This window comes from Pectinophora gossypiella, chromosome 13 (assembly GCF_024362695.1).
Source record: "Pectinophora gossypiella chromosome 13, ilPecGoss1.1, whole genome shotgun sequence".
In the NCBI taxonomy this organism is placed as follows: Eukaryota; Metazoa; Arthropoda; class Insecta; order Lepidoptera; family Gelechiidae; genus Pectinophora; species Pectinophora gossypiella.
In genome coordinates, this window is record NC_065416.1 from 14,877,149 (window position 1) to 14,902,660 (window position 25,512).

Genomic DNA, 25,512 nt, shown 5'->3' on the forward strand with positions numbered 1-25,512 from the left:
TTCATTCTATTACAATAATTATTAAATGTTCATAAAAATGCAAACACTAGGTATTAGTGGAAATAAATGAAAGAGGTAATCTCGTCATAAAACTTATTTATTCGCGTATCGCATACCAGCCACTCACAATCCTCTAATTACAATAACATCTCCCATAAAAATACTAGTCAAGCTGAGTATGGATCAAATTACATTTTACACTAATACACTGTCTATATAAATTTCACTTGCGCAGGCCATTCGCACAATACTATACGTTAATTTATACTTAAAATTTCATACCGACTATTTTACATTAAAATATTGGACTATTAGTCGTTACGCCGGCTCACGCAGCACTGTTTGGCTTTTCAACTAGAAACTTCGAACTATCAGTTAACACGTATTTAAATACAATATATAATATATTATTATTATAATATATATTTTTTTATATAGACACCTTTATAACTCCAATAAATGTACCAGTAGCAATCTCCGCATTAAATTTACATAATATTTTTACATGAGAACACTGTCGCGACACTGGAAACATCGGCAAAGCAAAATATGTACATGCCATTTCACATTATACAAGTTAATCTAAGTTTATAAGCGCTAAAGCGATAATATAGTAGCTATAGTACAAGAGTATGTATACTTTGTGGAAATAAAATCACTTAGGAACGATAAGCTCAATGATTACTATTACTAAAATCTTACAGAATTTTCACGGCCGACGTATCTAAGAACCGTAACGTCGCCTTAAAGTGAAAACATCGTAAGCGACATTTTGAAAAATTACATCAGAATCATGATATAATAAAACACGGTATGCTCAAAAGTGACAGGTAACATTTCAAGGTTAGCCGCGCTGACATCATTTCACCCTCCGTTGCCATTTTGTAAAAAATAGATTAAATTTACTTTGCAAGGCCATTTTGCACTTTTAGTAAAATATTTACTTACAGTTTTAATGATTTCTAAATATGTAGTAACAAGTGATAATAATTAAGTACCTTAGTCAGAAATTCGCTTAATTTTCAATAATAAAATTTAAGTCCTTGGAATTTAATTTAATGGTAACACTCATGTAACGCTTACGTCATCAAACGGCTAGCAATGGCGGCTTTTCATAGGCTCGATCATACCTTGTTTTATTATATCACGAGCAGAATGTGATTTTCTTTAACAAAACTCCGATTTATTTCAATTAATTTTAATCAGGGTAAACATTGAAACCACAAATTTTTAGCTGGTATGAAACAAGCGTATCTATTGCGACGTTGTGTTAATAAAAATACATTCGAATGTTTCAATAAGGCGCTTAAGAAGTTTTCACTGCAAGGTGACATGACACTGGCGTTTACGCGCTCGCAATATTTTTCCGCATACTCTCAAACACCCATGGTATAAGAAGACCAGGTATGCTCAAAACTGACAGCTAGTATTTCAAGGTTAGCCCCAGCTGACGTAATCCGACCCAGTGTTGCCATTTCGTAAAAAATAAATTACCCACTGTTAATGTTTTTAATTTACATGCAATTGTAATGATTTTTGTATATGTGACAAATAATAGTAATTAAATACATAAGTCAGTAATTCGCTTATTTTTTTTATAATAAAATTTACGTCCTCGGAATGTTGGAGATACCAATTGAATGGTAACACTTACGTCATGAATAGACTAGCAATGGCGGCTTGTCATAGGATTGAGCGTACCTGGTCTTCTTTACTATGCAAACACCATTATCATGGGGACCTTAAGAAACAGTTCCCTAATTCCACTCTTTCACTTGGTTACTGAGATACATTATCACATAACGTCTTACCAACCAAGCTTAGCACAAACAAAGTTGGCTTCGTAAGACCCTTACAGCAAATTGTGCTACGATTTGACATCACACCTTACATTTGCAACTGTAATTGGGTAGAATCCTAGGTCAAAGATAAATTCTGATTAATAAATAAAGACAGATCTAAAAGTGATAATTAACTTATTCATAAATTTAATAAAGAAAAATGTAAGTGGGACATTTTATCACGTTTTCTATGAAGTCCCAGGTTACTTATACATACAAATTCCATAGTAAATTTCGTGTTTTGACTTTTGGTAAAAAGTAACTGATTTGACTAGTTGGAAACTACCCTATTTACAATCTTACATAAATACACGATTATTTTGTTCTATATTTGTGCATGTTTCTTATTAACAATGTAGGCACGTTCACTGCAAAATTATATAAAATAATAATCTATAGAAATATGAGAAAAATGTTTAGAAATCTCCAAAAATGTGATATGTAGTGATGTTTGTGGTGCAAATCTGATCATCTCGCTACAACTCTCATATCGTCGCGTTATAGTGAAAACCACATAAGCGCAACTTTGAAAAATCTCATTCGGTTGTGAATTTTGTCAACAAAACCTCGCGATACAGTCGATAGTTTTAAACCAGGTAAAAAAATGGTGTCAGTTTTTCCTGGAATGAAAGCTCCGTTTCGAGGTTTTGTTGAAAAAAATCACATAAAAATGTGATTAATTTTCATGTACGTTACGTCATGAAAATGTGATTCATTTTCATGTGAATTTAAAATGCTTCCGAGGTGTTTGTTCTACTCTGATACTGGGCCCCGATTCCTGCCGACACCTCCAAATTTTATTTTAAGTTATAAACGTCATATTCTTATTCACCGAAAAGGAAAGTGACGGATGATTGACAACTCTTAATTTTAGAATTAAACAATAACCCGAGCGAATAATATAGGCATCTCGCTCATATTATGCAATCCGTTTGACGTGTGCTGTCAACTTAATTCTGTCGGGGTATTTGTTAAATTTCTGCCTAAATTGACGTGTGACGAATAAATTTTATGCCTGTCGATTATTCGTCCTTTTCGTTTTCGGCGGATATGAAAATGACAGGTGTAACTTAAAATACACTTAGATGGTGTGTACTTGAATCAGAACCATTTACCTAAAGGCTAGGTAATAAAGTTCTCTTTTTCATAACTATTGCGCCTTTTTACTGCAATTTTCACTATAAGGTGACGATACATACAACTTTCCATGGTATAAGAAAACCAGGTATGCTTAAAAGCGACAGCTAACATTTCAAGGTTAGCCCAGCTGACGTCATCCCACACTGTGTTGCCATTTTGTTACAAAAAAATTACCCGCGACCTATGTTTTTATATTTACTTTGTTTACTTTGCAAGGACATTTTGAACCTTTAGTAACAGTTACTTTAGTAGTAACATTTACTAACAGTTTTACAGATTTTTATAGTATATGTGATAAGTAACAGTAATTAAATACATTAGTCAGTAATTCACTTAATTTTACAAGGGGTTATTTTTTTTACAAGGGGTGCCTCACTACACAATAATAAAATTTACGTCCTTGGAATGTTGGAGATACCAATTTAATGGTAACACAGTGGTAACATTTAGGCGGCTTCTCATAGGATTGAGCATACATGGGGGTTAAAATGGTAACATCGAAGCAATTCATCTAAGAAAGCAATGTTGCAATTTGACATTTGCGCATATAAAAGTAAGTGTTTTTTTTTTTTTTTGACATGACTTATTGTAGATTTGCCGCAGATGGCATTAACTACTTGGCCGGACAAATGGGGAGCGCTGAAGGCTCTCACCCGGTACAACGTTTAAGACAACAGGCCTGAGGGTGGAAAAGTAAGTGTGCAATGCTGTTTGCAAATAGCAATATTGCTTTCTCAGATGAATCGCTTCGATGTGGCCATTTTAACTCGCCTGGTTTTCTTATACCATACAACCTTCGATCGGTAAAACATAGTACTAGCATCATAACTGGTAATATTAACCGTTTGACTATAACTTACATTCAATTATAACACACCAAAATACCGATATCACTGCACGATAGGTCCCGCCCATCAATCACCGCCCATTCAATTTCTACCACATTATAATTTGTTTTTATGTCTCACAGACGCATTTTAACTATACTTATTTACAGAAATTTCACCGCAGTCGTAATTAAATATAATTTTATTATAGTTAATTCAAAATACAGTTCTACTATAAGCAAGTAATGCCGGTTACAGCTAAGCGAGGCTTAAGTGAGAAACTTTCCAATTGACGTTCCCCAAACACACGATAGATGGCGTTGTTCACTTTTAACGTGATATTGCTGCTAATTCCTGTAAATACCATCTAATTTTATTTTAAGTTATATCTGTCATTTTCTTATCCGCCGAAAAGGAAAGGGACGGGTAATCGACAAACATAAAATTTATGGAACACACGTCAATTTTAAGCACAAATCTAAACCAACCGTCTAAAAATTTTATAGTCCGTTCAAAAATGATCTTCATAAAAGGTAAACAAACCTGTTACTACAAAGAATGTTCGAATTTCACCTAAACTACGCAAAGTATTCTTCTAATAACATCCGTAGCACTCAATAGATGTATGATTTCGATTATCGTAAAATAATTATTAAAAACACATTTTTTCATGTAAAAACAAAAATCAAACAAAACCTTACACAAAAAAGTTGACATCATAAATTCTTGTTAATCTGTGGCTAGCTGTCAATTTGACGATTAGTGATGAGACATTTCATTCAGGTCAGGAAAACGAGTCAGTTCCGTGAATAACTTAAGTGAGTGTACTGTACTTAATAAGCCGAAATGCGCAGAATAAATGACTTTCAAAGTGACTTAGTGTAACCACAAAGAAACATACAATATAATATATTTTAATATTATCATACAAAATATTCAAACAACCCAAGAGAGTCAGTTCATTTTGATAAAATAACTTGAGCTAAAATCAATTCAGCACTTCACTAGTATACAGTTTGACACAGATAAAAAATATCGGCAGCTATATTTGTTTACCTTTAATGAAGATCATTCTTGAACGGACTATACATCCGTCAATAACCCGACACAGTTAAGTAGACAGCACGTCAAACGGATTGCATACCAGCGACGTACCTTTTGATTCGCCCGGGTTATTCATTCATTTACTCATTCTTCCTAAAATTAAGAGCTGTGAATCATCCGTCCCTTTCCTTTTCGACGGATATGAAAATGACGGATATAACTTAAAATAAAATTAGGCGGTGTCTGCAGGAATCGGGGCCATTACCTTTTTTCTCAGGGGTACATTATTATTCAAAAATGTATTTGGAAGCATATATAAAACTAATTGTTGCTTAATATTTGGATCACATTATGTATAGAATGATGTTGCTACTAATGCTTCTCTTTATTTTGATCAGAATAATAATGGGTGGAAGTTGTAATTGTACCTTGGTGTAATAAAACGGGTCATCATTTATACCCAAAAACAAATATAAAAATGCATATGTCTGTTAGAAGTTTAAACGAAGAAAAAACTTAACAACGCCATCTATCGTGATTCTTAAGGAACGCCGATTGGAAAATTACTCATTGCACAGCTGACGTTCCATAGTTGGGTCACAGAATAATGAATACTACGTATAGAACGGTTACTCGGTAACCGCACCAATTGGTATCCACCTGATTTATTTCACCCGATAACGGCCTCCGTGGTCCAGTGGTTGAGCGTTGGGCTCACGATCCGGAGGCCCCGGGTTCGAATCTCGATGAGGACATATCACAAAAATCACTTTGTGATCCCTAATTTGGTCAGGACATTACAGGCTGATCACCTGATTGTCCGAAACTAAGGTGATCCGTGCTTCGGAAGACACGTTAAGCCGTTGGTCCCGGTTACTACTTTCTGATATAAGTATGTAGTCGTTACATGAGCCAAGTAAGGGGATTTTGGCGGGTAAGTAATAACCCTGACACCAGGGTTGATGAGGTTGGTATTCCACCTCACAACCCACACGATAAGAAGATTTCACCCGATTGGAAGTAAAGCCGTTAACAAGTAAGAGTGGGCGCGCGGACAGTCTATCTCCCTCGCACTTACGCAAACACTATGCGAGTTAGCTAAACTCGCTTAGTCTGCAACCGACGTTATTTTTTTTGGCTTACAATGGCAGTTTGACACTGATTGTAAAAGTTTGACATAGAAACAAGTACGATCAAAGCACTACACCCTATCATGAACACTTTAGAACGTTATCGTATTAAAATATTAGACATTTAGTGAGACTTTGGATACAATTTGTCAATAAGTTAATACGACAGGGTCCTAAAGTATATGTACGCACGTATTAATGCTCGTAACTGTACATATAAACCAGAAGATTTGAAACAAAATGTATTGAGTTTCATATATTCAGTTTAATTGTTTTACTGAATTGGTTGGAATTTTCGTTCTCTAAAGGGGCATAGTACCCTGTCTTATAATTTTAAAAAGTTACAAATTTAGTTTATGGTTAAAGAGAAAAAAACATTGGCGCCTATTCTGGCGGACAAAAACTTAACCCGATTTTAGTTTGACAGCTCTTAAACTAGTGCCGTCCTTCACTTACAATACGTGCAAGAGAGAGATAGAGCTAGTTTTAATCCTGTCAAATAAAGTTAAAAATGTTGGTGTCTGCCTAAATCGGCACCAATGTCTGCCTGAACACTGTGTATAGGTTACGGATCAGTATAACCCGCGCAAAATAACTAAACACCTCATATTACGCAATCTGCATTAGCGAGATATCTATTTAATTCGCACGGGTAGTGTACATTGCAGTGCTTCAATTTTCTTTATGTCCCTTGGCAATCATCTCCTTAAATACAAACGAATCCTAATTTCCATGTCCATCAATCATAAGGTTTATCGTGTATCAGAATTTGAATTTAGAATTAAGTACTTTATTGTTCTGTTCACGCGGGAATCAAAACAAAACAACAATAACGTTCTTTGTTCTGAATTCAAATTCTATTACGATCGGTATAAACCGTGCGAAATAACTAGTCACTTCACACCTACGTAAGTTACACCAGCAAGTTGTCTTTTTAATTCGCACGGGCTATGTCGCTGGCAGTGAGCGTGACCCGCCGCGGGCTCGCGGTCGTCAGTAGTGCGGCGTCGCTCAGTCGTTGCTGAAGAACTTGGCCTGGAGCTCCGCGAGCGGCAGCACTTGCTCGTCTCCAAGAGCCGGTTGTTGCTCCTGCTTCGATTGTTCCCGCAGTTCTGGAACGAGAAGTATACAATGTAGCCTGACTTTTTTTTTCGACAACTCTCAGCGCTTAACACGTTGGCAGACCACTGACCCATATTTTATGACGGACTAGCTCCATACGTCCGTGAACCATACGTATACATGGGTCACTAAAAAAACGACTAGGTACGCACTAAGGGCGGATGCTCTACTTGGATCCCGGGTAACAACGTAGTGAAGCAATATGTGGGACTTACAAGGAAGTCGAAACATTTTGTATGGGGCTGTCAACGTGTTAAACATCCAGGGCCCTGTGCAGAGGTTTTTTTTGCAGCTTCTTTTCCCCGGCTACACAGGTTGTGAGAAGCTGCAGTAGTTTAGGCGGACGAGACGTTCGTTATGTAAAAATTGACGAAATTTTATGCCCGTCGATTACCCGTCCCTTTCCTTTTCGGCGGATAAGAAAATTATGTAACTTGAAAAACAATTAAATAGCGTGTACTGGTGATATTAAAATGTAATTCTAATTGATAAATGTAATTTTAATAATGTTTAACGAGAGTTTGATTTGATACTCAAAACATGTTTGGATGAAAGTATAACGAAAGGATGTTGTGTGATGTGATAAGGCTATATTCACCATGCCAGTGCTGCAGCAGCCTGGTGTAGTGGTCGGCGCGGTCGTGCCGCTTGAGCTGCGTGAACACGTGCACCAGCCCGCGGTAGTCGTACTCCAGCCCCGAATAGCGCTCACCGAACAGCTTCAGACCTGCAACGCGCGTCATACGGAATTAATTGACCTCCGTGGTCCAGTGGTCGAGCGTTGGGCTCGCGATCCGGAGGTCCCGGGTTCGATTCCCGGTGGGCACATATAATAAATATAAAAATAAAATAAATAAAAATCGTTTATTACCTCCACAACATAATATAGTGATAAGTTACATTTTGACTTAAGTAATTAACTTATGTTTGTGGAGGCTGGAGCCTAAACTAGGTTACCCTGTACTATAGGCTCCAGGCCTCCATCTCCAGAATAAATATGGACACTAGGGACACTGTTTGTACATAGAAAGAAAAAAGAATATTAGTAACAATTTTTCAGTTTGAGTTTAAATAAAATAGACTATGCAGTAAAGTAAGTGTGAGTGAGTGTGTGTGTGTGTATATGTGTGTGTGCGAGTGTATGTTTGTGTGTACATGAGTGCGTGTGTGTATGTGTGTGTGTCTGTGAGTGTGTGTGTGAGCAAATACATGTGCGCGGAGGGGCGATTTAAGTTACCAATGCAGCCCTACGTCGAGTATGGACTTGGGATCGGAAAGGTATGAAGTACACTAGCCACTGCATTGGGTAAGTCAAACCAAGGTTTGTAGAAGTATTTCAACTTCATCATAGTTCATAGATAGTAACCAGGTAGTTACACTTTTTTTACATATCACAAAAAATACTCCCTAGTTTGGTTACGACATTACTGGCTGATCACCAGATTGTCCGAAGGTAAGATGATCCGTGCTTCGGAAGCACGTTAAGCCGTTCGTCCCGGTTACTACTTACGTACGTAAGTAAGTAGTCGTTACGTGAGCCATGTCAGGGGCCTTTGGCGGATCAAGAGTAACCCTCACGATAGAAGATTTGAATGCAGTGGTGACCTTAACATATTTAGGTGGTGCGAGACCTCAAGGCACCCCTCAGCCCCTCAAAATACACAGTTGATACGGGGCTGTTGGCCACGTTGGACCAGTCTTGATGATTTTTTGATGAGTCTTGCTCAGCGGTGAAGGAAAACATCGTGAGGAAACACTGGATAACGCTATGGACACCACGAATATGTTTATACTCACTGAAAAAAATCCGTGCTTAGGAGGGCACGTTTAAGCCGTTGATCCCGGATACCTCCACCAACGAGTGGAGCAGCGTGGTGGAGTGCGGTCCATACACCCCCCCCCCCTTTGATTGGGGGGAGGCGTGTGCCTAGTAGTAGAACGTATGTAGGCTGCTGATGATATGTGTCTTATACTCACTGATGGATATGGATCTGAGGTATAGTTTCTCGGCGGCGCAGTGCATGCCCATGTGGTAGTTGTAGAGGGAGGCGAGGTGCCCGATGCTCAGCCCCACCTCGTAGTCCTCGGGCCCGAGGAGCTCCTCCTTGATTGCTATGGCCTTCAAGTGCATTGTTTCTGCGTCCTGTAAAATTTTGTCGTTATAGCTCTTAAATAAGCTAGTTTCCAACTAGTCAAATCAGTTACTTTTTACCATGGTATAAGAAAACCAGGCATGCTCAAAAGTGACAGCTAACATTTCAAGGTTAGCCCAGCTGACGTCATCCCACTTTGCGTTGCCATTTCGAAAAAACAAATTACCCACGACCAATGTTTTTGTATTTACTTTGCAAGGAAATTTTTAACTTTTAGTAACAGATTTACTTACAGTTTTAATGATTTTTATATATGTGTCAACTTAATTGTAATTAAATCAGTCAGTAATTCAGTTAATTTTCAATAATAAAAATTACACCCTTGGAATGTTGGAGATACCAATTTAATGGTAACACAGTGGTTACACTTACATCATCAATGGACTAGCAATGGCGGCTTGTCAGAGGACGAGCATACCTGGTTTTCTTATACCTTGCTTTTTACTAAACGACTACGTACTTACATCAGTAAGTATTACCCGGAACCAACGTCTTAACATGCCTTCCGAAGCACGGATCATCTTACTTTCAGACAATCAGGCTATCAGCCTGAAATGTCCTAACAAAAAACCTCACAAAGTGATTATTGAGTATGTCCCACCGGGACTTGAACCCGGATCCTCCAGATCGGGAGCCTATCGCTCAACCACTGCACCACAGAGGCCTTTAGCATCATCATCATCAGCCCATTAACGTCCCCACTGCTGGGGCACGGGCCTTCCCTATGGATGGGTAGGGAGATCGGGCCTTAAACCATCACGCGGGCCCAGTGCGGATTGATGGTTATTAACGACTGCTAATGCAGCCGGGACCAACGGCTTAACGTGCCTTCCGAAGCACGGAGGAGCTCGAAAATGAAAACTTTTTTTTTTTTGTGGTCACCCATCCAATGACCGGCCTTTGCGAAAGTCGCTTAACTTCAACAATCGCAGACCGAGCGCGTTAACCGCTGCGCCACCGAGCTCCTCAAAACCGTCGTCCAATTACCTGGAACTTGTGCATGCTCTGGTAGAGGCGGCCGAGGTTCCCGTAGTGCTTGGCAGTCTGCACGTTGTTCTCCCCGAAGGCCATCATGGACAGCGCGAGCGCAGCTTTGTGCAGCGACTCCGACTCCTCCAGCAGGCTCGGCTCTGCAAAACAATGCGGCTAAAGGGGGTGGACTGGGAGCCTACACCTGTGGGTGCTCGTGTAACTCAGTTTCTAACAAAAAAAATCGCAATCGGTTCATAAACGATGAAGTTATCCGCGAAGAAACATAAAAAAAATATATATACGGTCGAATTGAGAACCTCCTCCTTTTTTGAAGTCGGTAAAAAGTTTTAATGACTAAAAAACCGCGTACAAGCCTTTTTGTAAAACCTCGTGACATAATTTTCTTTAACAATACCTCGATTTTCTTATCTTGACAGATAGCAGGAGGTTACAATGGCCACATCGACGCAATTCATCTTAGAAAACAATATTGCTATTTGACATTTGTTTGCATTGCGCACTTACTTTAATACGCGCAAATGTCAAATTACAATATTGCTTTCTTAGATGAATTGGTTTGATGTGGCTGTTTTAACCCCCCCAGCTCTATGCTGTGATTCGCCCGAAAAATGACTATAAGTACTAGTTATTTGAACCGTAGTGTTGTGATAGGAACCAAGTTACATGATAAGTGCTTAGATTCAAGCGAGGGAAGATGCGTTTTGTGAGATTGATCATTGATCTGTTGCTCATTTTACGTTTCTATAACCTCAGAAACGTGTCCCGTCTTGGCTGATTTTTGTCCCTAAAACGGCGCCCGGTGATTTGTTGCTCATTTTACGTTTCTATAACCTTAGAACCGTGTCCCGTCTTGGCTGATTTTTGCCCCCCTTGGCTGATTTTTGATTTGGTGCGATCGCACCACTCGCACCGCCCTATGGCCGCCACTGAGGCGACCTAAGGAAGACCTCGAACTCAGCTCAAAATCGGTATTCTTAAAGGGCTCCTCGATGTTAGCTCCAGTTTGATCCATAAGGCGTGACGTCATTAATTTCGTATTAGTATGTTGGCAGTATGTCATGCTCGACTCCAGTGAGTGAACTCCTCAAGTAGAAGACATAAATATGAACTTAAAATACCAATATGTGCAGCTGAGGCCGAGTCGAGTGGATGAAGAGTCGAGTTAACAGATAGTCTGGACAAAGGCGAATTGGATTCGCAAACCTAGAGTTCCACATTGAATTTGTGTTCCAATTTTGAAACCAAAGAATGTGCATCATTCAGTTCGGGATCCTTAGTGCGAATCAGACTAACACTGTTGCGTACTAACTTCTACTTTGTGTTATTATTAGTATTACGTTTTACTTTCAACACGGAAAGATAGTACTGCCTAATCGCAACACAAACTTTGTTTTATTTTTAGTTTGACTGGTCTTAAACTATTGTCGTCCTTCACTTACAATGTGTGCAAGAAAAATATAGAGCCATTATCCCGATTTGATAGGGCTGATGGGCTGAAAGCTGTGGTAGCCCAGTTGCTAGAACGCTTGCCTCTCATTTTTGAGGTCGCAGGTTCGAATCCGGCACAGGCCTAAACCAATGTTTGTCGAATTTGTTTTCCAATTCATGTTTGGATATAAATGATTATCACGTGCTCAGTGGTGAAGGAAAACATCGTGAGGAAACCCACATTGCCGAGAAATTCATTTTCGGAGGTACGTGACCTAACGTGTATTGGGCTGGTTTTCCCTTCGCGGGTTGGAAGGTCAGACAGGCTGTCGCTTCTGTAAAAAACCGGACCTGTCAAATCTTCGGGTTGGGTAAGCGGACCCTGTGAAAAACGAGATAATGCTAGGGAGATGATAAACATACGATATTAAAATATTGTTTAAAAAAGTATCTACTCAACGCATATTCCCCCTTTGCTTGAATCTAAGGTCTAAGGTAGAGAGGTAATCATGATAATCTTACCTCTCGCTCGCAACTGTGCGTCTATTGGTGCGTATAGTGATCGGTAATGATCTAAACTGTTGCCAGCTTGTGCGTGTCTAGCTCACAGAGCACGGAACTTAATTAGGAGTCACTAATAGAAGCGGTTTTGTCGGTAAATACATTACAGAAATAAAACAGTCTGCGTGGATATTTTATAATTCAATTTAACCTATTATTTTTTTATTATATCAAATCATCATCTATCGTGTGGGTTGTGAGGTGAATAACCAACTTCATCAACCCTGGTGTCAAGGTTATTATTTATTTATTTTTAATTTTTATTTTTGCACCTTAGACCATAAATGCACACGTAAAAGATAAATTATGAAATGCTTAATGCGAAATATTGATATGTCTAGTGTCATTACAAAACGAGCCCTTATTAATTATTACTTATCTAAGAATTTATAACATTGATATATAACAAAATTTCTGAATTTAAATAATGCAATGACGGCTGATTGACATCATAAAACATAATTCATTCATTCGCTTTAAAATTGGTAGGTGCAGTATTAGGTCAACATTTTTAGTTATGTAAATTACAATCGCTGCTTTAGCAGTCGTTAATAACCATCAATCCGCACTGGGCCCGCGTGATGGTTTAAGGCCCGAACTCCCTATCCGTCTATAGGGAAGGCCCGTGCCCCAGCAGTGGGGACGTGATGAAAATATAATCGTATGCGCTGGGCGCTAATTCAACGAGAATTATTACTGCCGCCTCTAGTTGTGCCCAAGCGTAATTTCGTGCCGTGCTCTGTATTAGCTAAATACATGTGGTGCTATTATGATTTATGACCTGTTTGGCCACTGATTATCCCCTACTTATAATATCACCTTGTTAACTAAACTATTTCTCTGTCTGTGTCGTCGTGTCTACGTTCGCATTGCTTTCCATAACCTCTACACAGTTCGATCCGCGGGCGTATACCAATACGTAAATAAGTTCTTTCCGGCATGCTCCTGAAAAGAGCAAATTTATGACGTCATTGTACCGAAGCATGACGAGTATTCCAAACAAAAAAAAAAACATTTTTTTTAGTAATTTACGTACTTAATTGAAGTTTTTAGTAGCTCTTCATGCACAGGAAAGTTTATTTAACTAAATTTCGATTGTAATTTGTTAATTATAGTGAAGTATTGACAGTCCCGCGGTGGTTATCTAAGCAAGACCATGGTAGATTCAACTGAAAATGTATTGTTTTTGTACTTATATAAATTGAATTTAACATGGTCACATTGTAAAAATAATCTTATAATAATAAATTACTGAAATTGTTAGCACGCGCCGTCGCCATGTCGAATAGATTTACGGAATAAGTAAACGACTATAGAATAGAACTTCATTTTACAGGAGTATAACTAGCTAGTAAAAAAATAGAGAAACCACTGCCCTATTTTCCCAAAAAAGTACCGCTCAACTTTAATACTATCGCCCAGATTAGTGTCTGCACTTATCTACCACATAAGTATTTGATAGCACTATCTCCTAGATAAGCGACTGATAGCTAGCTATAAATTGACCTTCAAAAAGTTTATACCTTTGATAATTGCGTACAAAAAATAAATGAATTTGAATTATCTCTTTTTTTTTTAAATAATGTAATTTCACTACCAGCATCCACCAACCCGCAGTGGAGCCATACCCCTCCGGTTGATTGAGGGGAGGCCTGTGCCCAGCAGTGGGACGAATATAGGCTATTTATGTTTCTACATTGTTTGAGGTTTACGCGGTTATTATCATAATTAAAACACGTAATACTGGCTTCTTACCGCGTTAATCTAAATCTCGGAAGTTTCATATCCCTGATTGACGCGGTAAGAACCCGGTATTATGTGTTTTAATTATTTATGTTTCTGTTATATAATTTTCCATCGACATGGCGCCGCTGGTGGCAACAGTACCAAGTGTAGACCCACTCACCGCTCATGTCCTGTCCCGCAGGCGTGTCGAGCGCGATCTCTTCCAATATGAGCGCCTTCACGCGCTTCGCTGAGGCTAGCAGCAGGTGGTCCGGAGGGACCAGGTTCTGAAATGCATACAAAAATATACAAGGTGTTGGTGACATCGTAACGAATACTAAGGGGGATGATATCCAGTGAAATTTTCCAAAGTATATAATTGAAAAGAATAAAATATATATAAAAAAAAAAACATTAATTTTGCGACGGAAAATTCCACTTGATATTAACCCAGACTCATGGTCTGAATCATCCCTTGAGTATTCGTTGCGATGTCACTTACACCCTGTATACAAAAATAATTAAAACTGTAAGTAAATCTTTTACTAAATGTTCAAAATTTCCTTGCAAAGTAAATATTTATAAAAACATTGGTCGTGGGTAATTTGTTTTTTAAGAAATGGCAACGCGGGGTGGGATGACGTCAGCTGGGCTAACCTTGAAATGTTAGCTGTCACTTTTGAGCATACCTGCGGGCTTAGCACCGTAAGCGCGCGACTCTTTCTCGCCGCGACAGAGATCATCTGTCTCTTTCTGTGCAGTACTGTGAGAGAGTGACGGGCGACGTATGTCGGGGCGAAAGAGTCGCATGCTTACCGTGCTAAGCCCGCTGGTTTTCTTATACCATGAGTAGAATAAGGTTTAACTATATTCGTCCGTATGTGTACAGTCATGAGCAATATAATGTACCCACTTTAGGACTCTGTCGCACTAACATTTTTGACATTTAGTGAGACTTACAGTTCAATTTGTCAAAAAAGTTAATGTGAAATGGTACCAAAGTGTATACGTATTAATGCTCGTGACCGTATGTGTTACCTCAATGATCCTGATGGCCCGCTCGGCGTGGTCGCGCGCCTTGTAGAACCGCCCGGAGGAATATTCCAGAACGTATAGAGCGTATGCTAGATCTTCCTGCGCCGTCGCCACGTGCAAACTGCTCCGGCCGAACACTCGTCTTAGGGTTGTCAACGCTTCCTGGAATGAGAAATCATTTATTTTATCTATTATTATTTGTTTTTATTGCACCATCCCGCGCTCCAATACATAAAGTTTTTTCACCCTAAGGTTGGCAGAGATTTCTGTTTAGCAAGGCTGTCTATTGTGCTTATTTTATTTGTTTGGACATGTCTTTGTGCAATAAAGAATTATAGATTAATTATTATTTACTAGCTTTTAGCCGAGGCTTCGCTCGCATCAAATTTCGGGGTAACACGGTTGTCCTTTTCTAATGTACCAATTTTTAGCTTCCTACCTTGAAAACTGCGAGAAGTCCCATATAAAATTTCACCCCCGTCTTTGATAGGTTTGGGGGCAGATTTACAAATAGTCCGCATATAAAAATCCATACAAAACTTCCACCCCCCCCCCCCCCCCATTCTAGGGATGTGGGGGGTTAGAAAGAGACAAAAAGTAGCATATGTCACTCTCCAAACCTGTGGAGATAGTTCTGATCTCTACTAAAAAAACACGTCCATTCGTCGCTCCGTTTTGCCGTGAAAGACGGACAAACAAACAGTCAGACACACATACACTTTCCCACTTATAATATTAATATGGATATTAACTTTATGACCCTTTCGGGTGATTGCCGGGCCGTGTAAAGGCTGTGTACACATTCAACATTCAATATTTGATCATTCGCAAGACAGAAGAAGAAAGACAACTTGAAAGACAGTGGGAGTGGCGGCAACGAGTAGCCATAGTAGGCTACTTGACAACCTAGTCAAATGAGATACTTTTTACGAAACGTCAAAACGATAGTTTTTCTTTGGAGTTTGTATGGAAATACTGTCCTGTGACGCCATCAATAAAAGCGACCAAACGTCGTACTCATTGTTACTTAACTCGTGAATAAAATTCTAATAATAAGATTGAATTTTGTTCATCTTAGACAGGCTTCTATTTCTAGATTAGCATTTTATAACTTATGTTTGACCCAGTCAAATACCCAATTGCCGTCACATGACGCGTCGTTTTCCACTCGAGTCCAGGAGCAGCCTTAGATTGGGAACTTATGCACGGGCGTTGTTACCTCGTAGACTGCGACGCTGTGGTTGATGGAGTCGATGTTGAGCAGGTAGAAGCCGTAGTCGAGCAGCGCGGCGGCGTAGCGCGGGTGCTGCGGCCCGAAGGCGCGCCGCGCCAGCCCCACGGCCTGCCGCACCAGCAGCCCCGCCGACGAGAAGCGCCGCTTCACCACGCACGCCTTGCCGCACGCGCGGACCACCTCGATTGTGATCCTGGAGTACAGGAAAACAACATGTTTGATGAGCCTCTGCTCTATCAAATGAGTGTGCCACAGGGTACCATATTAGGTCCTTTCCTGTTTATAATACAATCTTTTATACAGGGTGTTAGTGACATCGTAACGAAAACTTTGACCATGATTCTGGGTTGGTATCAAGTGGAATTTTCCATCGAAAAAGTATAGAATTGAAAATAAAAAATAAATAAAAAAAACCTTGAATTTTGCCACGGAAAATTCCACTTGATATTAACCCAAAATCATGGTCTGTATCATCCCTCTGGGTATTTTTAAGATGTCATTAACACCCTGTATAAGAAATGAGAAAGTTAAGAAAGGTAAAGGACCACCACTCAACACCACCCTAAACTAAAAGGACTGTTAGCGTCAACTACCGAGTCTGATGGCGGAAATTTTGCTGATACCGAGCTGTCGAATAATTTATGTTGTCAATATAAACTACATCGCAAGGCCACGGCGGCTTAAAACCGCTGGTCGCAGAGTCCTATAACTGGGTAATTTAGTCTGTTATGTTCTCAATGTGAATGTATGCTAGTCTCACTTGGCGGGCGTGTGTGGCGTGAGCAGCTTGAGTGCGCGCATGCTCCAGGCGTGGGCCGCGCTGTAGTCGCAGCGCACGAAGTATAACGCGCTGAACTCCTTGCATAATCGGGCTGCGAGGGTTGACATGCCCCACGCGGCCGCGCGCCCCACCCGGCCTGACCCCGGGTCCTCGTCTTCTAGAGTTTGTAGGTCTTCTAATCTGGAAGTTAGCGGAATGTTTTTTATTCTAGTTGGTACGCACACCTCAATGGAAGTTCGGTTTTAGGCCGATATGAAACATGCCATGAAAAAGCTCACGACTCTTCTTGGTTTCATAATTTAAAAAACAATCGTCTCTTATCTTTTGGCAAGTACTACTATTATTATTATTATTTATTTATTTATTATTATTAAGCCTTAAGTATAACATTAGTTTAAATGCAATGTCCTGCAAAATTGCATAAGCAATTTGTCTGCAGGATCACAGTCTCGCTCACTTGGTTAAATTACAATAATTAAGAATTAAAAAATAGGTAAGTACGTGCTAAATTAAATCTAATAAATATTTTTTTAACTTATTTTCAAACATTTTTGGCTCATTTTTAATGTTCTCAGGCAAACTGTTGATGAGATAAGGTATGCGCTTACTTAGGGTCCTATCCCCATAATAATTGTATACTCTCGGAACAACCAGTTTGCCTGAGGCCATTGATCTAGTACTAGGTTTTCAATTGTTTCTGGCCAACCAGGCAAAACTATACCATCATGCAGTAAGTTATGAAAACGCCTGGAAATACCATTATGGCATATCATTTCAATGCATATCCGCCCAAAGCAAAATCGTACAAGTCACCGCATATACTTACCTCTGGTCATCGTCAGTCTGCAGTCCCTGGTCACACGTGTCTCCCACCGCGAAGGGCCCCTCGGGCAGGTCTCCGCTCACGTCGTCCGGGATGCCCAGCAGCTTGAGGGCAAGGGCGTACGTCTCAGCCGCCGCGGGGAAGCAGCAGTACGCCGATTGTGTGTTTAGTAACCTGGAAAGTTGGGAGATACAGAAAATGTAGAATTGCTCATGGCCTGAAAGCTAGAAACGCCGAATGCATATAACCCGGGTGCTTTCAAGGCCAGAGTGCAGACACCTTCTGTGCGAGTTCGCTCCATCTTAGGCCTGGTCAATGCCTTCGGGGAAGTCTGGGGCGAAGAGCAAACCTATCAAAGGTAAACAAAGTCCTTCCTTCCGTCGTGTGGGTTGTGAGGTGGATTACCAACCCTGGTGTCAGGGTTACACACATAACACTAACATTGTTGTAGGTATGCGAGACACCGTCTAGGGTTTAATTGCTGGGACAATTATTTACTTCTTGCATAAACGTAAACTCACGCCTATTTCCCACCGGGGTAGGCAGATACTATAGAATTCCATTTGCTTCGTTCCAGACACACATCTCTTGCTTCAGACACGTTGGTTCAGTGGATAATACTGATTATACCTTTTCTAAGGACATCTCCAATTTGGTCGATGTACGTGTTTGGATGTAGGGTTGTCTGCGTAATTATTTGCATGATTCACCTGTGACAGCATTCGAGTGTAAGTCTTTTGTAGTATGTCGTCTGCGGCTGCGCCTGGCACATCTCCCGGCAGCGCAGCAGCACGCGCTGTGCGTCTGCGTACCACCCCGCCTCGTTCAGGAAACCACCTGCAATATGGTATAATGGTATTTCACTGGGTCAAAGATAAATTTTAAAATGCTAATCTAGAAATAGAAGCCAGTCTAAGATGATCAAAAATCAATCTCTACTAATCCTTACTTTTCGACTGATTTTCGAATTTGTACGACGATTGCCCGCTTTTATTGATGACGTCACAGGACAGTATTTCCATACAAACTCCAAAGAATACTATAGTTTTGAAGTTTCGTAAAAAAAGTATCTAATTTGACTAAGTTGACAAGTAGCCGCGTTAGCGTCCCGTCGCGGTGGAGAGGAGTCTAGGGAGTGGAATTCTTTGCCGTCTTTTGTATTTCCGAATGCATATAACCCGGGTGCGTTCAAGGCCAGAGTGAACAGGCACCTTCTGGGCGAGCTCGCTCCATCTTAGGCCTCGTCAATGCCTTCGGGCAAGTCTGGGGCCAAGAGCAAACCCATCAAAGGTGAAAACAAAAAAAAAGACATTGTATTACCTAATCTAAGTCCGAGGTATATGAGCGCATCGGTGGCTCGTGAGTGTGCGTCGCAACGCGCCAGGTACCCGCTGGCGAGCTCCCCGGACAACTTGGACCCGTGCTCTATCACCGCCTGAAAAAAAAAAAACACCGAGATCATATAAGCTACATCCACATACTGCCTGTGTTGGTTTAGACACATAGAGCGGATGAAAGATAATAGGAATTAGAAAGCTACCTCTTTAGTTGGAAGCTAAAGCTAAGGTTGGTGGTATGACCGGCAGAGGAAGACCTAGAAGGACGTACCCCTTCAGACTAGTTTTCGAAGAAACGCCGCGGACACGAAAATATAATCTGGGTAGTATGTGTATGTGCGTGCGATTATTCAACAAATTACCTTTTGACATTCAGAAACTGTCGACGAATGATTTTCAGAAAGAATTGTATAAATGGATTTTGGCAAAACACATTTACAAAATTAAAGATTTTATTGAATTTTGATAACTTTTGACATGAATGTACTTAATATAACAATCATTTTTGACATGTACCTAACTATTAGAGTATTTTTTTATTTATTTTTTTATTGTTTGTTTTCATTGTATTTTGACTATTTTAATTTTATTCTTTGACTTGTTAGTACACTAACAAATTTGCATGCCTATGTTATGGCCAAATGTGTTGTTCTTAAATATTATTTATTGTTACCACCTTAAATACCATATTTGTGCAATAAATGATTTGATTGATTGATTGATTGTACATTGACCAAATTTGAGATGTCCTTAGAAAAGCTTCAGTACGATCTACTCTGAAACGGCGTGCGACTGACGAATGTGGAGGAAGCAAGAGAAATCAGGATGGAAGCAAGTGGAATTCCATAGTCTCTGCTTATCCCGGTGGGAAATAGATGTGAGTTTATGTATGTCGCCTTTTAGTGAAATTCAAATTGTTATTTGTCACACAAAATTATCATTATTGTTAGAATTGTGTTAGATTTGTGTTGTTGTAGAGATTAGATGTTAGCTACTGTTAAATTTGTAAATTAGTTTATGCATTGTGAGTGCTATGTACACCGTTATTGTTACACATATCAGTCAGAATACCTAGTTAAGTTATGGAATAAGCTCAATATGTTTGATGTGGTTGTACTTTTTTAAATAAATAAATAAATAGATTCGTAAAATTATTCAGAGGTGAGATGGGTCATTAGCGCTAGTAAAGACGTAAGAGGATAATACCAAGGTCTAGAAAATATATAAAAAGAATCTGATTTGGAAAAACCAACAAGGCGTCCGCGTCACCTTACAGATTATATTTATCATTAATTATTGTATTTTTATTCACAACTGCTGGCAGAATACATAAATATACAAGGCCTTAACAACACTGATAAAAATAAACTATACTAAGCATTTCATTGTTATAGATTAACATAACATAACACAGCATCACGTTAGTACTCCCAAAAGGGTAGACACAGTACACCCACTCCTCGACAGCTATGTATAAGACCCATGTAATAGAAGGCGAGCCCTGGAAACCACGTGATCAATTATCTAAGATCCAAACATGGATTCAAACTAATACCACCTTACAAATAAAAAAGAAACCAGGGATGAACGTGGGTTTGTTAAATCAGAATCATTTATTCAACGTAATTATCATGGATAAACTTGTTGAAGGTCAATGTAACATTTTTGAATTTACGTCATTTCGCAAATGACAAGAAACTGCAACAGCAACACATCATTTAAAAACCAATTATTATTATACATTACAAGTTATTTAATAACTAGAGGAACACATTCAATACCAGACATTTTTATCATTTAGGTAGTCATTAATCTTATGATAAGCTATTTTACATAAAGTAAGCTTCACATGAACTTTAAATTTATTTTCTGACAAATTTAAAATATTATCTGGTATTTTATTGTAAAAACGTATACATAACCCCAAAAAAGATGAATTTTATTAACTTAATCTAGAATTTTGGATAGCAATTTTATTTTTATTTCTCATATTTTAAGTAGGTATTTGACAGCCAAACAAAGTTCAGTCGAATTGTATGATATATAGGATTCAATTTTGCTTGGCTGTCAAATACTTAAACCCACGTTCATCCCTGGTTTTTTTTTATTTGTAAGGTGGATAAAGTTAAATTCTGTGGTTTAGATGCCGAGCTGGGGTTCGAACCAGGGACACTACGATAGAAGTCACGCGTTCTGCGAACAGGGCTATAACTTGTTATAAATTATACATTATTATGACCTATCGATCACAAGCAATGAATGGAAATCAGAATAAATTATTTAAATCACGTTTAAAATTCGCACAACGACAGTAACTCATGTAAATTATTGCTAGTAATTAATTTAGATAGAAGTTTCCATGCACTCGTTATTATTACGAGAGAGATTATCATAATTCTGTTTGGCAACGTGAAACTGATACTAAAAGGTAAGGTAAGGTTATGAACTGAAATGAGGGATGTGAATTTATGTATTTCCATTGACGCGGAGCTGGGCGGAGAGGAGCGGAGATATGCAGGAATCGACCAATCACCGTGAGGGAGACAGTGACAGAGCGTCTTCGTTTTTCGCTCTCTAGAACGCTGAGATTGGTCAAATCCGCACATCTCCGCTCTTCTCCGCCCATCACCGCGTCAGTGGAAACCCGGCCTTAGACGTCGGACAATCATCCGTCCCTTTCCTTTTCGGCGGATAAGAAAATGACGGGTATAACTTAAAATAAAATTATGTGTCTGCAAGAATCGGGGCCATTGTCTTGAAGCCTACAAGAAATAGAAATAGAAATAGAAATAGAAATGTTTTATTGCGACCATGTGTCATGAGGATTGTTTACAAAAATAGTCCCATTACAATGATAAGTCTAGTCTATTATGTTATTAATGACGCAACACGTGTTGTAACACGCAACAATAATAAAACATTGTTTGATGCAACCGTGTCGTTTATTGCGCGTCCGCGCCACTGACATAGAACATACTTACATAAACAGCCTAAATACGTCCCACTGCTGGGCACAGGCCACCCCGCAATCAACCGGAGGAGGTACGCGTCCGCGCCACTGACATAGAATAAGGAATAATACTATGTATAGAACGGCAACTCTCCGCCCCCCACCAGAGGCTGAACTAGGTTTACCTCGACCCCCTCGAACACATTTTAGACTTGAATCGTGAAGGCTGCGCGCGGACCGTTATTTTTACTTTTTTATCAGTTTAGTTTAATATTCGAATTTTGAAATTGGACGCCGATGTTCTTTCGTTTGATTCGAATATTTGATCTCACAGTAATTGCGCGCGCTGGGCGCGGCGCCTATAAATATTTAATTTTCATGGTGATTGTTCATTAAAACATGCCATGAACCTAGGCCATAGAATAAGGAATAACGTACCGTAACGTACAGTCATGAGCAATATAATGTACCCACTTTAGGACTCTGTCGCACTAACATATTTGACATTTGGTGAGACTTACAGTTCAATTTGTCAAAAAAGTTAATGTGACATGGTACCAAATGCTCGTGACCGTACGAAACGTGTAATAATCACGTACGTACTGCCTAGGCTAAGTGCTTGATGTAATGTGCTTATGTTCGCAGGAGCCACATGCTCTTATCGCATTTTATAAACCTTTGCACGAAATAATATGCAACTTCGTTCACTTGTCCGCGGCGCGTGCGGCACCAGCGGCGCGTCAAGTCACAGATCATAGAAACAAGGGAGATATGCTAAATTACACGAGTCCGCATGTCGCCTGTTAACTCACGTCGACGACGTGTGAAGCGCCAGCAATACATTTCTGACTGGACCGGGACAGCGATTTTACGGCTTCGCGCGATACGAAAGAAGCAATAAATGATGTGGAAAGTTTTATAATAAGATCGTTGCTTCATATAATATGATCTTTTACTGTATATTTCGATTTCACCGTTATATAATTTAGTTATATCTCTATAATTTAGTTAGTTATTCATAGTTGTTTTAAAAAATATTTATTGTCAGAACACACTGTATTAAATAGATAGTAGGTATGTTCTAGTGTCCTTGTAATGTCTAACATGACAATTACAATGTATAAAAACTAAATCAAACTAAGCCAAGATTGTCTTCCTGGTTCCTATAATAACTGACCTAGAATCCCGTGTGCTAACAGTATAACAGCGCCCGTAGCATGCGACTGTCGACAGCTCATCTCACTCAACTGTTATGAAACAGTATTCATGTTTACATCGAGACTTCAATGCCACGGTGTACCCGTTACGTCTACTTGAGTCTTTAGATATGTACAGACAGACACGATCGCCGGTTATCTCTGACGGAGTGGGCAGAAAAAGCAATTCGCAGCCCAAGTTGATAGGCAAATCCTTAGTATTTTTCAAACCAGGTGTTCTCAATCCTATAACAAGCCGCCATTGCTAGATGTTTGATGACGTAAGTGTTGCCATTAAATTAAATTGGTATCTCCAACATTCCCAGATGTATTTTTTATTCATCATCATCATCAGCCGTATGACGCCCACTGCTGGGCATAGGCCTCCCCCAAGGATCTCCACGACGATCGGTCCTGCGCTGCCCGCATCCAGCGGCTTCCCGCGACCTTCACCAGATCGTCGGTCCACCTTGTAGCGGGCCTACCCACTGAGCGTCGTCCGACACGTGGTCGCCACTCCAGAACCTTTCCGCCCCATCGGCCATCGGTTCTCCTCGCTATGTGTCCTGCCCACTGCCACTTCAGCTTTGCAATTCTTCGAGCTATGTCGGTGACTTTAGTTCTCCTGCGGATCTCCTCATTTCTGATTCGATCGAGCAGGGAAATACCGAGCATAGCTCTCTCCATTGCCCGCTGAGCGACACCGAGCCTCCTCACGAGACCCATAGTAAGCGGCCACGTCTCACTGCCGTAGGTCATCACTGGCAACACGCACTGGTCAAAGACTTTCGTCTTGAGACACTGAGGTATTTTGGACGAGAAGATATTCCGCAGCTTCCCGAACGCTGCCCATCCGAGTTGGATCCGACGAGAGATCTCTTTCTCGAAGTTGGACTTACCTAACTGGATTATTTGTCCTAGGTAAATGTACTGGTCTACAACTTCGAGTGTAACGTTCCCAACCTGAACTGGAGTGGGTGCGACATGGTCGTTGGACATAATTTTTGTCTTTGCCATGTTCATGCTAAGACCCACTCGTTGGGATGCGTTACTGAGATGCTCGAGCATGGTGTTCAGGTCTTCCAGGGTCTCAGCCATTAGGACTATATCATCGGCAAATCGAAGGTGCGTCAGGTACTCGCCTTTTTATTATGTTAAGTGAATTACTGACCAATGTAATTAATTGGTGGTTGCCGGAATCTGTACTATTATCACGCCCCAGACACTTCATACAAACAACCTCATTTTGCACAGATAACACACATTGACGTTATCGTACACGCCTATCTGTGTGTGTCACGTCTGATGCCATACGATTGAAGACTAAACTATGTTCGAGGGGGGGGTGAGGTAAACCTAGTTCAGACGCTGGTGGGGAGCGGAGAGTTGCCGTTCTAAGTATACGTAGTATTCCTTATTCTATGCCATTATGATAGCAACTCACCTGGAAGCACTGTAACAGTCGCAGCTGGGCCCCGGAGAAGCGCAGCAGCCGCTCGAAGGTGTCCAACTCTGACAGCTCCGCGCCCAGGATACATAGTCTCTTCTCCTGCAGCATCTATGGACAACAACGTGGTTAGTGTTTTTCTAACATTATACATTTATAAGATTTTTTGTAGACACTACATATTGACGTTATCGTACACACGCATCTGTGTATGTGACGTCCATACGATTGAAGACTAAAGTAAGACCGAGGAGGGGTGAGGTAAACCTAGCTCAGCCGCTGGTGTGGAGCGGAAAGAGAGAGAGAGAGCCGTAACAAGATTGCACCCTTACGGTCAACTTGTCGCTGTTGATGTGTTGGTCTGAACTTCTAGTTAAGGGTTTTTTCTTTTCTTTTTTTCCTAAATACATCTTTGATTTAATCAATAAACGGTTACCTCTTTGTCAACCATACAAAGCAACATGTTTTACTAGCAATATACAATTTTAACGTCTAGTCTACAGGTAATAAACAGTTTACGATATTAGTTAAACATGTAGCAAGTTGTAACCGAACGTCAATAAACGGTTGACGCGCTCGTGTCAGCCAATTACTCAATTAACAATTGAACACGCTAATTACCATGCCAATTGTTTTGCTAATACGCTTCGGGTTACGATGGCGCTTCCTATGAATATTACATTCGTCTATACATATACATTAAAAGCGAAATGTCACCCATGCATTGACTGACTCATCATCATCG

The 25,512-nt window shown here is 40.0% G+C and overlaps 1 protein-coding gene across 1 annotated transcript in view; it reads right to left on the reverse strand.

The window, feature by feature from the left end:
• Window positions 1-79: 79 nt before the first annotated feature.
• Window positions 80-25,512, reverse strand: part of LOC126372129 (amyloid protein-binding protein 2) — a 93,589-nt gene continuing 68,156 nt past the window's right edge. The window contains exons 2-13 of the mRNA XM_050017727.1: window positions 24,765-24,878; window positions 19,158-19,272; window positions 18,548-18,674; window positions 17,841-18,011; window positions 16,994-17,194; window positions 16,219-16,426; window positions 15,003-15,161; window positions 14,146-14,251; window positions 10,245-10,387; window positions 9,082-9,247; window positions 7,703-7,831; window positions 80-7,094 (exon numbers count right to left, since the gene is read on the reverse strand). Coding sequence (XP_049873684.1) covers window positions 6,994-7,094; window positions 7,703-7,831; window positions 9,082-9,247; window positions 10,245-10,387; window positions 14,146-14,251; window positions 15,003-15,161; window positions 16,219-16,426; window positions 16,994-17,194; window positions 17,841-18,011; window positions 18,548-18,674; window positions 19,158-19,272; window positions 24,765-24,878 — 1,740 coding nt within the window. The 3' untranslated portion in view covers window positions 80-6,993. The remainder of the gene's footprint in view (window positions 7,095-7,702; window positions 7,832-9,081; window positions 9,248-10,244; window positions 10,388-14,145; window positions 14,252-15,002; window positions 15,162-16,218; window positions 16,427-16,993; window positions 17,195-17,840; window positions 18,012-18,547; window positions 18,675-19,157; window positions 19,273-24,764; window positions 24,879-25,512) is intronic.